Source organism: Talpa occidentalis, unplaced genomic scaffold, assembly GCF_014898055.3.
Source record: "Talpa occidentalis isolate TD23 unplaced genomic scaffold, MPIMG_talOcc4v2.1 talOcc4.9, whole genome shotgun sequence".
Classification (NCBI taxonomy): Eukaryota; Metazoa; Chordata; class Mammalia; order Eulipotyphla; family Talpidae; genus Talpa; species Talpa occidentalis.
Window position 1 is genome coordinate 16,416,516 of NW_023605305.1, and position 15,589 is coordinate 16,432,104.

A 15,589-nucleotide genomic window follows, 5' to 3' on the forward strand; every position below is an offset into this window, starting at 1 on the left:
CCTTTGACTTCAAGCCTTAAGCCTCTACGTTTTTTCCTTTTCTTGCTGCAAAGGTGCTCTTGCCAACAAAGTCAAGAGGAAGGATACACTTGCAATGAAGTTGAACCACAGACCACCCAGTGAACCAGAGCCGGACATGAATTCTTGGCCACGAAAAAGCAAAGAAGAGTGGAATGAAATACGGCACCAGATTGGGAACACACTGATCAGGTAGGATTTTGCTTAGAATCTATTGATTGGATTTGATTATGCCAGTATGGATAGGAGACCTACTGCATCGTGGAACATTCTCTCTTTTTTTAAGGGATAGCGTAACTTTTATTTTTTAAATGTTCCAAAATAAATACCTAGAAGGCAGCAAAAATACGTTGTGAACATGTTTAAAACTACATTTATGGGTATACTTTAAATGATTATTGGCTTTCTGTTTTTTCAATTTATATTCTCAGAAAGAGAAACAAAATGCCCAGGATTAAAGGGAAAAGGCAACAAACCACCTAGATTTAACTCCACTAAAAACATTAAAATTTTTTTAAGTGCATAGGATAATACACAAGTGGGTATTCACTAAGAAATTTTTATATTAAAGAACTAGATTGCTTTCATACCTTTAAACTAGGATATAGGTATATTTCACATCTATAAACCATTAAGTAGACAGGAATTTTTTTAAGTTTCTAGAAAAGTTAGGTGGTTCCCAGGAGCAAGACCCCTCAACGATGAGGTGCCAACCCAGTTAAACATCTCACCCCTATTTTTCATTATATCTTTTTCACCTGTCCCATGTAACCACTACTTTTCAGTGTTAGTCAAGTCAGCTGGAGTCCAACCATAGAGAAACTAAATTCAGGCCAGCTTCCTACAGACAGGTAATACTCCTGAAGTCCAGGGATGTAGACAAGTGTATGCCCAACTCAGATGTTTCTCTTAATAACTGAGAGTGTCCATTAATTAAGACGTATTTTCCGGGCCTCCCTGGTGGCGCAGCGGTTGAGCGCTGGGTTGCGAAGCTGCCCGCGGCCTCTGCAGCGCCGGTTCGATCCCCGGCTGCTCCCCGGCCACCGGAGGAGGGTCCCAAATGGCGCGCAGACCTCTCCTGCCGCCCGCTGCTCCCCTCAGCAGTGTACTTCGGTCCTTCTGCCTGCTCTGCTCCCTGCTCTGGCTCTGGTGAATTCTCTCACCCTCCCGCGCTTCTGACTGTACCCAGTGATTGTATAAATAAATAAATCTTAAAAAAAAAAAAAAGACGTATTTTCCCCTACTCACACATCTGGCTTTCCTGTTGGTCAGGATGGCAGCTTTAGTGCACAACTGTGGGCATCTCTCAGCAACATGATTAGACCATCAGGATTAGGAATTAGTTCAGAATAGGAACCTTGGAAAAGATTCTTTTTTCTTTTGTGGCAGAACTAGTTATTTACCTTTTGAGTGTTTCATATGTCATAGTATTCTTTGACAAGCTCATTGGACATAAGCAGTGAACAATCTGAAATTGAAATCTAAAAATATAAGAGACTAATTTTTTTTCTTTGTTCTTTTTTTTTTCTTTTCTTTTTTTTCTAAAGCATTTCTCTCTCTTTTTTTTTTTAAGATTTCTTTATTTATACAAGCACTGGGTACAGTCAGAAGCATAGGAGGGTGAGAGAATTCACCAGAGCCAGAGTGGGGAACAGAACAGGCAGACTGACAAAATACACTGCTGAAGGGAGCAGCGGGTGTGGCAGGAGAGGTCTGTCGCGCCATGTGGGACCCTCTCCAGGGGCCAGGAATTGAACCAGCGCTGCAGAGGCTGCGGGCAGCTTTGCAGCCCAGTGCTCAACCACTGTGCCACCAGGGGAGGCCCGAGACTAATTTTCAATAACAATTTACAGTAGCAGGGCCTCCCCGGTGGCAAAGCGGTTTAGCACTGGGTTGCGAAGCTGCCCGCAGCCTCTGCAGCACCAGTTCGATCCCCGGCTGCTCCCCGGCCACCGGAGGAGGGTCCCACACGGCACGCAGACCTTTCCTGCTGCCCGCTGCTCCCCTCAGCAGTGTGTTTCAGCCCTTCTGCCTGCACTGCTCCCCGCTCTGGCTCTGGGGAATTCTCTCACCCTCCCGTGCTTCTTGATGGTACCCAGTGCTTGTATAAATAAATAAAAACAAATCTTTAAAGAAAGAAAGAAACATCAAGAAAAATTATTAAAAAATTTAAAAAAAAATTACAGTAGCAATATAAATCTTTAAATATACATGGATAAATCTGACAAAATACTGTGTAAGGCCTGTACACTAAAAACTATAAAATAACTGCTTAAGAAAATAAAGACAGGGCCTCCTTGGTGGTGCAGGGGGTTGGGATGCAACCTGTGGGGCTGTCCGCAGCCACTGCAGCACAAGTTCGATCCCTGGTCAGGGAGCTACCCACATGGCGCAGCAGACCTCTTCTCTCTCCCCTGCTGCTCCCCTCAGCAGTGTGTTTCAGTCAGTCTGCCTGTTCTGTTCCCCACTCTATCTCTGGTGAGTCCTCTCACCCCCCACACCTCTGGCCTATACCCCAGTTCCTGTATGCATAAATAAATAAATCTTTTTAAAAAAAGAAAAAGAAAAGAAAGACATTAACTAAACAGAAAAATACCATATTCATAGATCAGAAGTCTCAGTATTAAATTTTTTTTTTTAAGATTTATTTTATTTATGGCCTCCCTGGGGGCACAGGTGGTTAAGTCTCAGCACTATGAAGCCATCGGCAGCCACTGCAGCACAAGTTCTATCCCCAGTCAGGGAACTGACCCACATGGCACAGCAGACTCTGCTGTCTCTCCTGCTGCTCCCCTCAGTTGTGTATTTCAGTAGATCCACCTGTTCCCCACTCTGTCTCTGATAAATCCTCTCACCCCCCGCACCTCTGGCTTAGTCCCCAGTTCTTGGATGCATAAATAAGTGAAAATAAATCTTAAAAAAAAAAATTCTAACCTCTGGTATCTATGAAATCTGACCCTATTTTGAAGGAGAGTGTATGAAGATAAAATCAAGTTAAGATAAAATCCTACTGGATTAGGCTAGACTCTGATACAATGACAGGTGTTCTTATAAAATGATGGAAAATTGGACACAGATACGAAACACTGACAGAGAGAATGCTATGTGTCTGTGGAGGTAGAGAGTGGAGTAATGCAGCTAAAAGCCAAAGAAACACCAATGATTGCTTCACAACCACTTGAAGCTAGGACAGTGGCCTGGAACAGATTCTCCCTCAGGCCCTCTAGAAGGAACCAACCTTGCCATTACCTTGATTTTGGACTCGTGATCTCTAGAACAGTGAGAGAATAAATTTCTGTTATTTCAAGCCACCCAGTTTGTGGTAATTTGTTACAGCAGCCCTAGGAAACAAATACAAGTGTGATGGATTTGTTAAGATACTAGCTATACAGTTCAGATACTATCTAAGAAGTATAAATTAAAAATACGAAACGAGTAACTTGCTGATTTCAGAAGTGGCAAGTTGTCATTGGTTAGTGACATCAGAACTGTTGATGAAACGAGAAGCTTCATCAGATATTTCAGAGAGGACTGAAATTAAGATCACAGTTACAGGGCCTCCCCGGTGGCGCAGCAGATTGAGCGCTGCGCTATGAAGCTGTCCGCAGCCTCTGCAGAGTGGGTTCGCTCCTGGCCGGCCAGTGAGAATCCCACATGGTGCGGCAGACCTCTCCTGTCACGCCCGCTGCTCCCCTCAGCAGTGTCTTCAGTCTGTCTGCCTGTCCTGCTCCCCACTCTGTCTCTGGCGAGTTCTCTCACCCTCCCGCACCTCTGACTGTACCCCGGTTCTTGTATAAATAAATAAATCTTTAAAAAAAATCACAGTTACAGAACATCACTCTAAAAAGAGACTTTAAATTCCCATGGTTCCTAAACTATCAATTTATAAACTAAAGAGGGACACTAGAGTCACATGGGAAGCATCACAAAATGAAACTTTAGAAAATGGAAAAAAACATGTATATGTAAAATCTCAGTCCTCATCTTGGTTTCCTAAATCAGAATTTCTGTTAATATGCCTTAAGGATCTGTTTTTATCAGATTTGCTGAAGGAGCAAATTTGTTTGGGAGCTACCGGTTCAGTTCAGATCTTCACTTTAAAGATGAGTACATTCTCTGTTTGTGGTAATAGCGCTTATTGGCTTCAGAGCTAGAACTAGAATACTGGCCTCCTACTTGCTTGTACAATTCCTTCTTATGCTGTAATAGCTGTATTAATGCTTAAAACCTGAAAATTGTTTCATAAACAATCAGATAAAATAATGAGATATCAAAATAGCTTGAAAATTTATTGATTTCTTGCTAGTGTGGGGATTAACATATAGTCCAAAAAAATCTTCATAAACAGTTTAGAATTGGAGGTTTAATGTAAGCAATACCTTGTTTATTTCCTTTCTAGACGACTAAGTCAAAGACCAACCCCAGAGGAACTAGAACAAAGAAACATACTGCAACGTAAGTCCCTCTATGGCAAAAAGTTTGCTTTTTTTAAAGCAAACTTGCAGAAGTCACCAAAAATGTGAATGCTCATAGCCACTGATAAAGTTGTACAGATTTTCTTTATGTATTTTTGGCTTTAATGTACACAACAGAGAAGAGATGCATTTTCTACAGGGGTTGAGGAAAGGGTGTTCTAGTGAGGAAACAATTTGCATATTTCTACCCCAGAGGGAACAGTGTTCCTCCAGCTTCGTGTTCAAACTGTCCCTATGGTATTATTTAGTGTGCTGGGATACTCCAGAAATTTGTGTTTTAAGGTTCTCATAGTATCTTGAGGCCACCTTGGGCATTTGGGGAGATTTGACAGTGCTATAAAAGTTGCTGCCCAACTTTTCTCTGTCTTCAGGGAAATAAGATGGTGCCTGTATTTGGAGAGGACCTTCCTGTTCCTGGTGGAACAAATGCAAGTCCCGGTGCAGTGTCTTCCTGCCTGTTTGATCTCTTAAAACTTTCATCTCAGTACAATCACAAAATAAGACCCTGTGTTTAATTTGCTCTCTGTTTTTGTAACTAACTTCCCGAAATCACATTCTAATCTAGTACAGATTTGATTTACTTTGCTAGATTATAGGGTGAAATTTGGCCTTAAAACCTCCACATTGAAGCAGATTAGGCTTTATTGGGTTACTTGTGAACATGCTAAGTTTGAACAGTCCTCCCCTATTCCTTCATTACCATTTGGAGTAGAGAAAGCCCCCCACAAGTTTTGCATTCACCAGTTCAACCAACACAGATCAAAGACAAGTACTTATATAGGTAGACCCACAGTAGTTGCATCTGTACTGAACATGTACATATTTTTTTTATGTCATTCCCTAAAAAACGTAGTATAACAACTATTTATGTAACATTTATACTGTATAGATAGCATAATTAATCCAGAGATTATTTAAAGTTATACAAGAGGATATATGTGGATCATATGCAAATGTACCATTTTATATAGGGAACTTGAGCATTCTTGAATTTTGTATGAGGTGCAGTTGGGACCAATCCCTTGTGGATACTAAGGGATCATTATATAAACTTTGACAGTCTCTTAGTGAATTTTACTGTGGGAGCCTCCATAGAGTATCACACAAAAGTTTAGTGTGCTCTCCATTCTCTATTCTTAGTGGTTACTCTAGAGCAAGGATCCTGCTAGGTTATTCTTAGAGAAAACTTATGAAACCATTCATAATGGTTTTTGAATTTAAAATGTAAATAACATTTACATTTAAAAATGTAAAGAACACTCATAGCTCATGTGCAGTAAAAATACAAGTGGCTGACTAGATTTAGTACCATGACTTGCTGATCCTTGCTCTTAAGTATTTGATTTCGCCAGTTGACAAGAAAATTGTCTTGATGAGCCATCACCTGATACAGGCCCCAAGTCTGTATTTTATCCTCGCTTAGAGCCTCTAAAAAAGTAGAGGTGTTGTACTTTATGAAAAGTTGGATATGTAAATTGCTGTTTTGAAGTAACATTCTTGTTTTTGTCAACTATAGCTAAAAACGAAGCTGATCGTCAGGCAGAAAAACGAGAGATTAAACGCCGGCTCACTAGAAAGGTACGCTGCCCAGTGTTTGGTTTCAGACTGACTGTGTGTCTTGTGTTTGACCTATTTTGATTGGAAAAAAATGAATTTGAGTTGCCTTTGATTGCTATGAAAATATAGTACCTTATGGAAAATAGTACAGCATAACAAGGGTGTTGGTTTCTTTTTCATATTTACTATTTTAAAAACCTGGCACAAGTAGGTGCTCAATAAATATTCAACCGGATAGATTTTGACCTTTTCTTTGGTAGACTTGGGATTTTGATGTACGTAATAAAACCTGTTAAAAAATAAGGATGGTAACAGGAAGAGGATGTAGCATTCAATTTTGTGGTGCAGACAGGTTGTTTTCTAATCAGTGAGTGAATTGAATGGACCCTAAGAAATACTTGAAAAGTATGAACGAGTAACGAGGCTTCTGGGTGACAGGGTCAGTCAGCATAGAATCTTCTGTACCAAACCTGTGTTAACAGTTAAACTTTGTATTCATCCCTTTTCCCTTTCCTTCCCACCATAATAATAATTACCCCACGTAAATGCTAATTTAGCCTGAGTTCTCTAGATATTTCTTAAGATTTACAAGTATTCCCAGAGCAAAGGATATAGACATTTTCTTCCTGATATCTTCTACTTCTCTCCTTCCCCAGGAGCAAAGGAAGTATCCTTGATAGAGTGAGGGTATCTAGAGGTCATGGCTGGATTTGATTACCCTCAGATTGAGCAGGTTACCAATTGTGTCACCTTAAATCATAATTTGCTACAGAATCTGGTGTTCTGGACATTATTCATGTTTGTAAGGGCAGAAATGGACACAGTGCAGGTTTTCTGATCCAGCAGACCGGGTAAAGGAGGAATCCTGAAACCCTCAGTGGGTTTTGCAGGCTTTTATTGGAATTTACCAGGTACACAGCAGGCAGGGGTGCTGGGGGGTGGGGAGGCCTCCCAGCCCCCAGCATGTCTTCACTCTTTCTGAGCTCTCTAGCGTTCTCTGGCGTTCTCTCGGCTTCTACTGGCGTCCCGGTGACGCCGCCCTTAAAAGCCCAGTCTTAGCCCAGGTGAATCCCATCTACATATGCCCACACCCTACTCCAGGTGCCCGCCATCAGGCATGCATTCGGGACCACAGGGTTCCGTCATCTATCCTAATGATGGGAGGGCAGAAAAGCCTGATACTTTTACCTTACCCTACAATGTTCAAATAAAGTTCCCCCTTAATATTACCCACTAATAGATACTGCCTTCATATTAAATACATTCACTTTCTGATGTATTTTTATATATGCATTTATAACCCTAGTCCTTTCACTACCCAAAATGTGGCCCATTCGCCAGCAGCATTGGCATCACTTGGGAGTTTGTAAGAGCTTCAGCCCCACCCCCGACCTGTTTAATCAGAATCCACATTTTAGCCAGATCCCCAGATGACTTGTATGCATAGTTAAGCTTTGAGAAGTTTAACTGGGGGATGAAACCAGCAATCAGTAGTGTATGAAAGGCCCCCAGGTGACTGTGATGGGCAGCAATGGTTGAGGCACAGCTAGAAGCAATTTGAATGTGATTCATGCCTAAATTGTGGAAGAGTGAACTGAGAGGCTCCTGTCTTTCAGCTCAGTCAAAGGCCGACTGTGGCTGAACTACTTGCTAGGAAGATTCTGAGGTTTAATGAATATGTGGAGGTAACAGATGCTCAAGATTATGATCGGCGAGCTGACAAACCCTGGACCAAACTGACCCCTGCTGACAAGGTATCTCTCACTTTCTCAATTCTCTCTCTCTTTCTCTATTTTTAAGAAGACACCAAAAGCAGAAACCATAAATAAATTTTTTACTTTGGATATATTTAATTTTCAATCAAGACACAAAATGCTAAGATTAAAAACCAAAACTGGTGCTCCCTGGTGGCGCAGCGGGTTGGGCGCAGCACTGTGAAGCTGTCCACAGCCTCTGCAGTGCCAGTTCAATTCCCGGCTGGCCAGGGAGATCCCCACATGGCGGGGCAGACCTCTCCTGCCTCATCCGCTGCTCCCCTCAGCAGTGTATTTCGGTCCTTCTGCCTGTTCTGCTCCGTCTCTGGTGAATTCTCTCACCCTCCTGTGCCTCTGGCCTGTATCCCAGTGCTTGTATAAATAAAAAATCTTTTAAAAAATAAGTAAAATAAAAACCAAAACTATATACAAATGACTCCACCACCACAAAGCCAAAAAAAAAAAGGAAATTCCCTGCTTCTCGTCACACAAGTAAATAAAACACAATTTTTTTTAAAGATTTATTTATGCATACAAGAGCTGGGGTACAGGAGGGTAAGAGGATTCACCAGAGACAGAGTGGGAAACAGAACAGGCAGATCAACCAAAGTACACTGCAGTAGGCGAGGCAGGAGAGGTCTGCTACGCCATGTGGGTTGCTCCCTGGCCAGCCGGCGATCGAACTCATGCTGCAGAGGCTGCAAACTGCTTCATAGGTGGCATCTTAACCCCTTGTGCCATCAGGGAGGTCCTAAAATACATTCTTAACAGTGGTTATGTTTGGTTGGGCAGAGTTTGGTTGGTATATTTTAGTAATTACTCGTATCTGACTATAAAAGCTACAGTGCATCTCTTCAGCTCCTCAGCTGTTTTTGATTTAACTGGAAATTTTACCATGAGGTGACTGATGTCAGGGAAGGGGCTCTGCGTTGAGCTCAGAGCTCGGCTCAGTGTGTTGACTGGCTTCTTCCCTTCCGGTGCCCAGCACAGATTGCATCCACTCCCAGAGTTAAGCACTGTAGAGAATACATGGCAAATCACACTGCTATACTGTAGTAGACTGAAGCACTTTTGTTTCTAATCCGCAGGCTGCCATAAGAAAAGAATTAAATGAATTTAAAAGCTCAGAGATGGAGGTTCATGAAGAGAGCAAGCATTTTACACGGTAAGACCAAAAAAAATCAGACACCATAATAGGGGGTTAAGTGCTTTGGATACAGCAACAAACAGGATAAAGTCCCTGCCCTCAGTAGCTTTTACTCTGAGAGGAAAGCAGACAGTAAACACACTGAAAGTATTTATGTTGAGTTGACGAGCATAGGACACATTGAGGTGGAGATGACTGAAAAATAGTTGGATTTCAGCCTGGAGTCCAGGGAGAAAGCAGGGTCTAAAGAGACAGGAGAAAAGTAGTGTTTCTTAAGGGGAAAATTGATTTGCATTTGAAGGGTGGACAGAGGAAAATGAAACAGGAAGGCATGTTGAGGAAAGCAATTGGGGAAGAAAGAAAACTAGGGAAAAGATAGTATTAAAGAAGCTAAGAGGGCCTCTGGTGGCACAGCGGTTGAGCACTGGGCTGCGAGGCTGCCCGCAGCCTCTGCGGCGCCGGTTTGTTCCCCGGCCGCTGGCGAGGGTCACACACACACAAAAAAAAAAAGAAGCCAAGAGAAGGGAACTTCAAGAAGAAAGGAGGTTAGGAGTATCCATTGCCACTAATTTTTTTTTTTTATTAGTACATGACATTTCTATTACTTTAAGAATAGCAAAACAATCTACAATATCTTGTAACTTGGCTATTTTTGATTGTCTATTTCAGCTACCATCGTCCATGAGGCTGAAGTCAGAAAGGAACTCAACAACCCCCAAAACTGCGCTGCTTTGGCTGCTCCAGTCTCCAGAGTGTCATGATGGAATATCTGTACTTCTGAGCACAGCCAGATTGAGTTCTCTGGGATAGAGTTCTGGAGTGAACAGCACTTCTATGAATGTATCTTTTTTCACTGGAACAAATTTTCACGTGCTGCCTTGGGCAAAACCAAACACACTTCGTCAGTGCTTTTGAACCTTATCACGTTGCAGCGTATTTGAGGGGTCTTTCCTCACCAGCCACCATATTTCTGTATCACTTGCAGGTTCCAAGTTTGATTGGCTGCACCACATCCCCGCCACAAGATGATTGCCTGCTCTCAGGCACACTTCCACCATGAGCCTTACCTGCCCTGTCCTGCTTGTGGGACCCACCACATAGGCACTGAATTGCTGCCCTCATATCCAATGGTGATGGGGAAAACCTGGATGCCCTGGCCTTCTGACAAAGGGCCTGCAGAGGAATCAGGCCCTTTGCCTTCACACCACGTTGGCCTGTTGGCTGAAAGTACTGCACTGTACATCTTGTCACAGCAGTAACCCTCCTTGGGCATTCCAGTCTGAGAGAAGCTCAGGATCTGCCGTGACCTGTGGCACAGGTCTTACTGATTTTTTTTCCCCCAAAGAAGAATGATCTTGAAGAAACAATGGCAATCCTCTCTATTAAACAGTCTGAGCTACATCCAGATTCTAAGTTGGTAAAATAAGAAAGTAATATGTTTTCTTTATACAAAAGAAAAGCCAGAAATGCCTTTATATTAATAACAACTTGGGGAAAAACTGATTCATAGATTATAGGCTGTTGTCTCTCTTTTGTACAATGATACTTAAAATCATTCTGACCAATAGACATATTCTTTGTAAGTTATAGCAACTCTGTTTGAGCACTTCCACCTCCCAGTCCCCAAACTTCAAGACAGAATCACAGCAAGGTCCTAGGAACGTGGAGCACTACATTGGAAAAGGTTTTTGAAGAAACAGAAGGGTGTGCTCCTGACCCACTGCACCTCCCTTCTCAGTGCTGTTAGCTCTCTCCTGCTGTGCTCTTGTCTGAACTCCTGCTGCCCCTCCCTGACAGCTGCCACCTCACTCACCCCTTCTCTTCCAAGTAGCCGGTGTACTTGGTGCCTGGGGGCTTTGGCTCAATCCTGACTCTTTTATATTTGTAATATAAATGTGATTTCCTAAAATGGGAGATACAGTTGCTTTCCTTGAATTTTTATTGAAAAACCATACAGCCTCACTCTTTTAATTCCTATCCACATTAAGTAGAAGAACGTTTCTATTTAACTGGTGAATGGCTTTCTCTTTAATTGTTCAGAAAATTGTGGCTGTAGTATAAACTGCTTCTGCAATCCCTGTTCTATATGTGATTGTTCAGTAGGTATTTCTCAATTTTTCCTATCATGTTCATGTAAGATTTGCTGAAGAATCAAGAATATCAGGTCAAAACAAAAAAGCTAAAATGACCTTAAAACTTTTTGGGCCTCCCTGATAGCACAAGGAGTTAAGACACAGCACTGTGAAGCTGTCTGCAGCCGCTGCAGCACGGGTCCCATCCCCAGCCAGGGAAGTGACCCATATGGCACAGCAGACCTCTTCTGTCTCACCCACTGCTCCCCTCAGCAGTGTATTTCGGTCAGTCCTCTTATTCTGTTCCCCACTCTGTCTCTGGTGAATCCTCTTACCCCCCATGCCTCTGGCCTATACCCCAGTTCTTTTATGCATGGATGAATGGATCTTTTTTTTTTTTTTAAAAAAAAAAAAAGTAGTTTCATCTCTCTGTATGGGGAGTCGGGGAGTATTCAAATTTCTCAGTACCATTGATTCGTTATGGTTCTTGAGATATACCGGGTTCACATCTCCTTGAAGCTCCTTAACATTTGGGCAACTGAGGGGAAAGTAAGTGATTCTAAAAGTTATTAGAGGTCTGTAGGTAAGGTGGCCGCACATTCACTGCTAACTTCTAACCTTTCCAGTCTTGTTGGTTTGGAGACTGCTTGGTTTAAACAAGCACCCTCTGTAGCTTGAGATGACATTTTCAGGCCTTTCTTCCACTGTCTGTCTTTTCCCTTAATGTGCCAAGAGTGAAACAGGATTTAATTTCCTGAGCTACTTGTCTGCTTTCTATGTGCCACCAAGGAATCTGGTTCATCCTTCATCTCATTCCTATTCTTTTGAAATGAGATGCTTTGGGAGTCAGGTCTTTTCAGGTGGATTTTGTCTTTTTTTTAACATATATATATATATATATATATAATGGATTTTGTGTTCCTTTTCCATGTACGTAACAATTCACCATCATAATGTAAAGAAGAAATAAAACCCTGATGTATTGTACTTCAAGATGTTTTTCCCTGATGTACAGAATCTTCCTGTAAAATAAATAATTGCATTGTATATCAGTCTTCCTATCAATATTAATTATTAAAGTATTTTAGAATTAAAACTATCCTGGGTGAAGTGTTTGTTTTACCAGATTCCAAAAAATTTTCAATCCGCATAAAAATAATAACTAGAATATTGCTAGATAAACAAGTATATTTATCTAGGGAGGAGGGGAAATAATAGTAAGAACCTTAAATATAGGCAGCAATGAAGGTCAGTCAAGTTTGTGTCTATTTTTTTTTTTAAGATTTATTTATTTATTTATACAAGCACTGGGTACAGTCAGAAGCGCGGGAGGGTGAGAGAATTCACCAGAGAGAGGGTGGGGAGCAGAGCAGGCAGAAGGACCGAAGTACACTGCTGAGGGGAGCAGCGGGCGGCAGGAGAGGTCTGCACGCCATGTGGGACCCTCCTCTGGTGGCCGGGAAGCAGCCGGGGATCGAACCGGCACTGCAGAGGCTGCGGGCAGCTTCGCAACCCAGCGCTCAACCGCTGCGCCACCGGGGAGGCCCAAGTTTGTGTCTATTTGTGCCCAAGTATAAGAAAAGAATGGACTGCAGAGAGAAAAACAACTGCAAATCTCATGTTATAGTCCATCTACCATACTAGACCTATTATCCTATTTATTCTACCCGTTGCCTGGAAGGTAAACAGAAACACACTTACTTACCAATGAAGAATCTGAGAGGTGAAGTTGCTTCCCCAAGGTCAAAGCAAATTATGTAATCACTTTTGTGTATGTTTAAGAACAAGCAATTTGGGGCCTCCCTGGTGGCACAAAGGTTAAGACAACCTATGAAGCTGTCCGCAGCCTCTACAGCAAAACAAGAGTTCGATTCCTGGCCGGCCGGGGAGCAACCCACATGGTACAGCAGACCTCTCCTGACTCACCTGCTGCTCCCCTCAGCAGTGTACTTTGGTCGATCTGACTGTTCTGTTCCCCACTCTGTCTCTGGTAAATCCTCTCACCTCACACACTTCTGGCCTGTACCCCAGCTCTTGTATGCATAAATAAATAAATCTTAAAAAAAAAAAAAAAGCAATTGGGGCCTTATAGTGGCACAGGCAGTTGAGTGCAGCGCTGTGAGGCTCTCCACAGCCTCCATAGCATGGGTTCGATCCTGGTCTGCCAGGGAGCTACCCACATGGCACAGCAGACCTCCTGTCTCACCCTCTGCTCCCCTCAGCAGTGTTTCAGTCACTCTGCCTGTTCTGTTCCCCACTGTCTCTGGTGGATCCTCTCACCCTCCCACACATCTTGCCTGTGCCCTGGGTCTTGTATGCATGAATGAATAAATCTTTAAAAAAAAAAGAAAAAAGAAAAAAAAAGAGGGCCTCCCTGGTGGCGCAGCAGTTGAGCGCTGGGCTGCGAAGCTGCCCTCAGCCTCTACAGCGCTGGTTTGATCCCTGGCCACCGGCAAGAGTCCCACATGGTACACAGAACTCTCCTGCCGTGCCCGCTGCTCCCCTCAGCAGTGTACCTCAATCCTTCTGGCTGTTCTGCTCCCCGCTCTGGCTTTGGTGAATTCTCTCACACTCCCATGCTTCTGACTGTACCCAGTGCTGGTATAAATAAATAAATCTTTTAAAAAGAGAGAGAGAACAAGCAATTGAATCTTAATCAATTGTCCGAACAAGGATTTACTGTAAGCCTCATATAATTAGACCTCAGGCTGACGTTACTGTAGGACAGTTCTTACTCATGTACTGTTCTCTAGCCAGCAACCTGGTTTTAATTGTGGCAGCCTCACCAGTGACTCACTTTCTACTTGTCACTTCAGAAACTGACCTTGATTAATGCATCACCTTTTACCAAAGATTAAAAAGAAAACTTGAATCAGAACCACTAGTGTCATAGGCTTCCACCTGCTCGGGATTTCCTTTTACTAGTTCTCCAACTAGGCCTCAAATTACCACTACACTTTCAAGGTTAAGCATTGTCTGCAGAAGGGTATTTGAAGGTACACATTGCCCACTGTTTACTGAAACAGCGGATGGGTTTATGGTTCTTCAGGATTTAGATTTCAAATACCCAGGAAAGGGAGGACTGCAATTGGAGAGTGAGTGGTTTGGAAAACCACTATCAGAAAGGCCAAGTTCAGTGGATATTGACTGGGATGAGATGCGATAGGAAGTATGCTCATAAAAGATGAGAATGAGCAAACAAAAGCCAAGTTCTGAAATCAAACAGTGTAAACCAGTTTAAATTCCAGCTCTAGGAAGCATGAAGGGAAAACCAGGAACCACCAGTAATCTGGGCCACCTGCTCCATCTGTCTTTCGTGTGACTATTATGAATTTCTTCCCCCAAGAATTTCACCTCCTTCATAAAGCAAAAAGGTTACCTGACAGGAATAAATAACCTCAATTTCCTTCTATCTGGTACTAAAGAGACAAAAACTACTGTAGGGTGAGGAAAAATGTCAGGCCTTTCTGCCCTCCCGCCATCAGGGTAGATGATGGATCCTTGAGGTCCCGAATGCATGCCCGATGGCGGGCACCTGGTATAGGGTGTGGGCATAGGTAGATGTGATTCACCTGGGCTGAGACTGGGTTTTTAAGGGCGGCGTCACGGGGACGCCAGGAGCAGCAGCAGAAGCCGAAAGAGAAGCCGGGAAGCAGCAGAACGAACGCCAGAGAGCCCAGATAGAGTAAAGACTTTCTGGGGGGGCCTCCCTGGTGGCGCAGTGGTTGAGCGCTGGGTTGCGAAGCTGCCCGCAGCCTCTGCGGCGCCTGTTCGATCCCCGGCTGATCCCCGGCCACCGGAGGAGGGTCCCGCATGGTGCGCAGACCTCTCCTGCCACTGCTCCCCTCAGCAGTGTACTTCGGTCCTTCTGCCTGCTCTGCCCCACCCCCCATCCCTCCCACCCCTGGCTCTGGTGAATTCTCTCACCCTCCTGCGCTTCTGACTGTACCCAGTGCATGTATAAACAAACAAACAAATAAATGAATAAAATACTTGCCTCTTTAAAAAAAAAAAAAAAAAAGACTTTCTGGGGGCTGGGAGGCTGGCAGGCCTGCCAGCCATATGCCTGGTGAACCCAAATAAAAGACCTGCAAAAAACCACTGAGGACTCTGACTCCTCCTTTACCTGGTCTGCATGGGATCAGAAAACCTGCACTGTGTCCATTCCTGACCCTACAACTACCCATTGTCTTAATGTTGATTTCATTCCCCACCCCCAAAAGAAATCCTCTGGACCCCATTTTTCTCTCCAACCTATTAATTGCCTTACCTCCTGCTTTTCCAACACTACACAATCTATTCTAACAACTTAAATTCCTGTATAGTACAAGCAGTTGAGCTACGTGAGTGATAAACAGAGGAAGAGGTGAGGGAGCTATCAACCCAACACATGCCTTAAGTTTGGTTTATGATCTTTGGTCTGCACTTGCACTCCTATTTCCATTTCTAAACTCATATTCACTCAATTCATTAAAATCTGAACTGATTCCAAACTAAAATGGCTTTCCCTGAGGTCAACAATGACTTCTCAGACTCATATCTATATTCTGTTTTCAGCTCTTAGTA

General features: G+C 43.1%; 1 protein-coding gene across 10 annotated transcripts in view; it reads left to right on the forward strand.

Moving 5' to 3' along the window:
• Positions 1-12,077, forward strand: part of PHACTR4 (phosphatase and actin regulator 4) — a 75,473-nt gene extending 63,396 nt beyond the window's left edge. For all 10 annotated transcript variants that reach the window (XM_054691869.1, XM_037501441.2, XM_037501442.2 and 7 more), the window contains 6 exons: positions 54-210; positions 4,418-4,473; positions 6,010-6,071; positions 7,667-7,804; positions 8,893-8,969; positions 9,621-12,077. In XM_054691869.1, coding sequence (XP_054547844.1) covers positions 54-210; positions 4,418-4,473; positions 6,010-6,071; positions 7,667-7,804; positions 8,893-8,969; positions 9,621-9,636 — 506 coding nt within the window. In that variant the 3' untranslated portion in view covers positions 9,637-12,077. The remainder of the gene's footprint in view (positions 1-53; positions 211-4,417; positions 4,474-6,009; positions 6,072-7,666; positions 7,805-8,892; positions 8,970-9,620) is intronic.
• Positions 12,078-15,589: the final 3,512 nt, after the last annotated feature.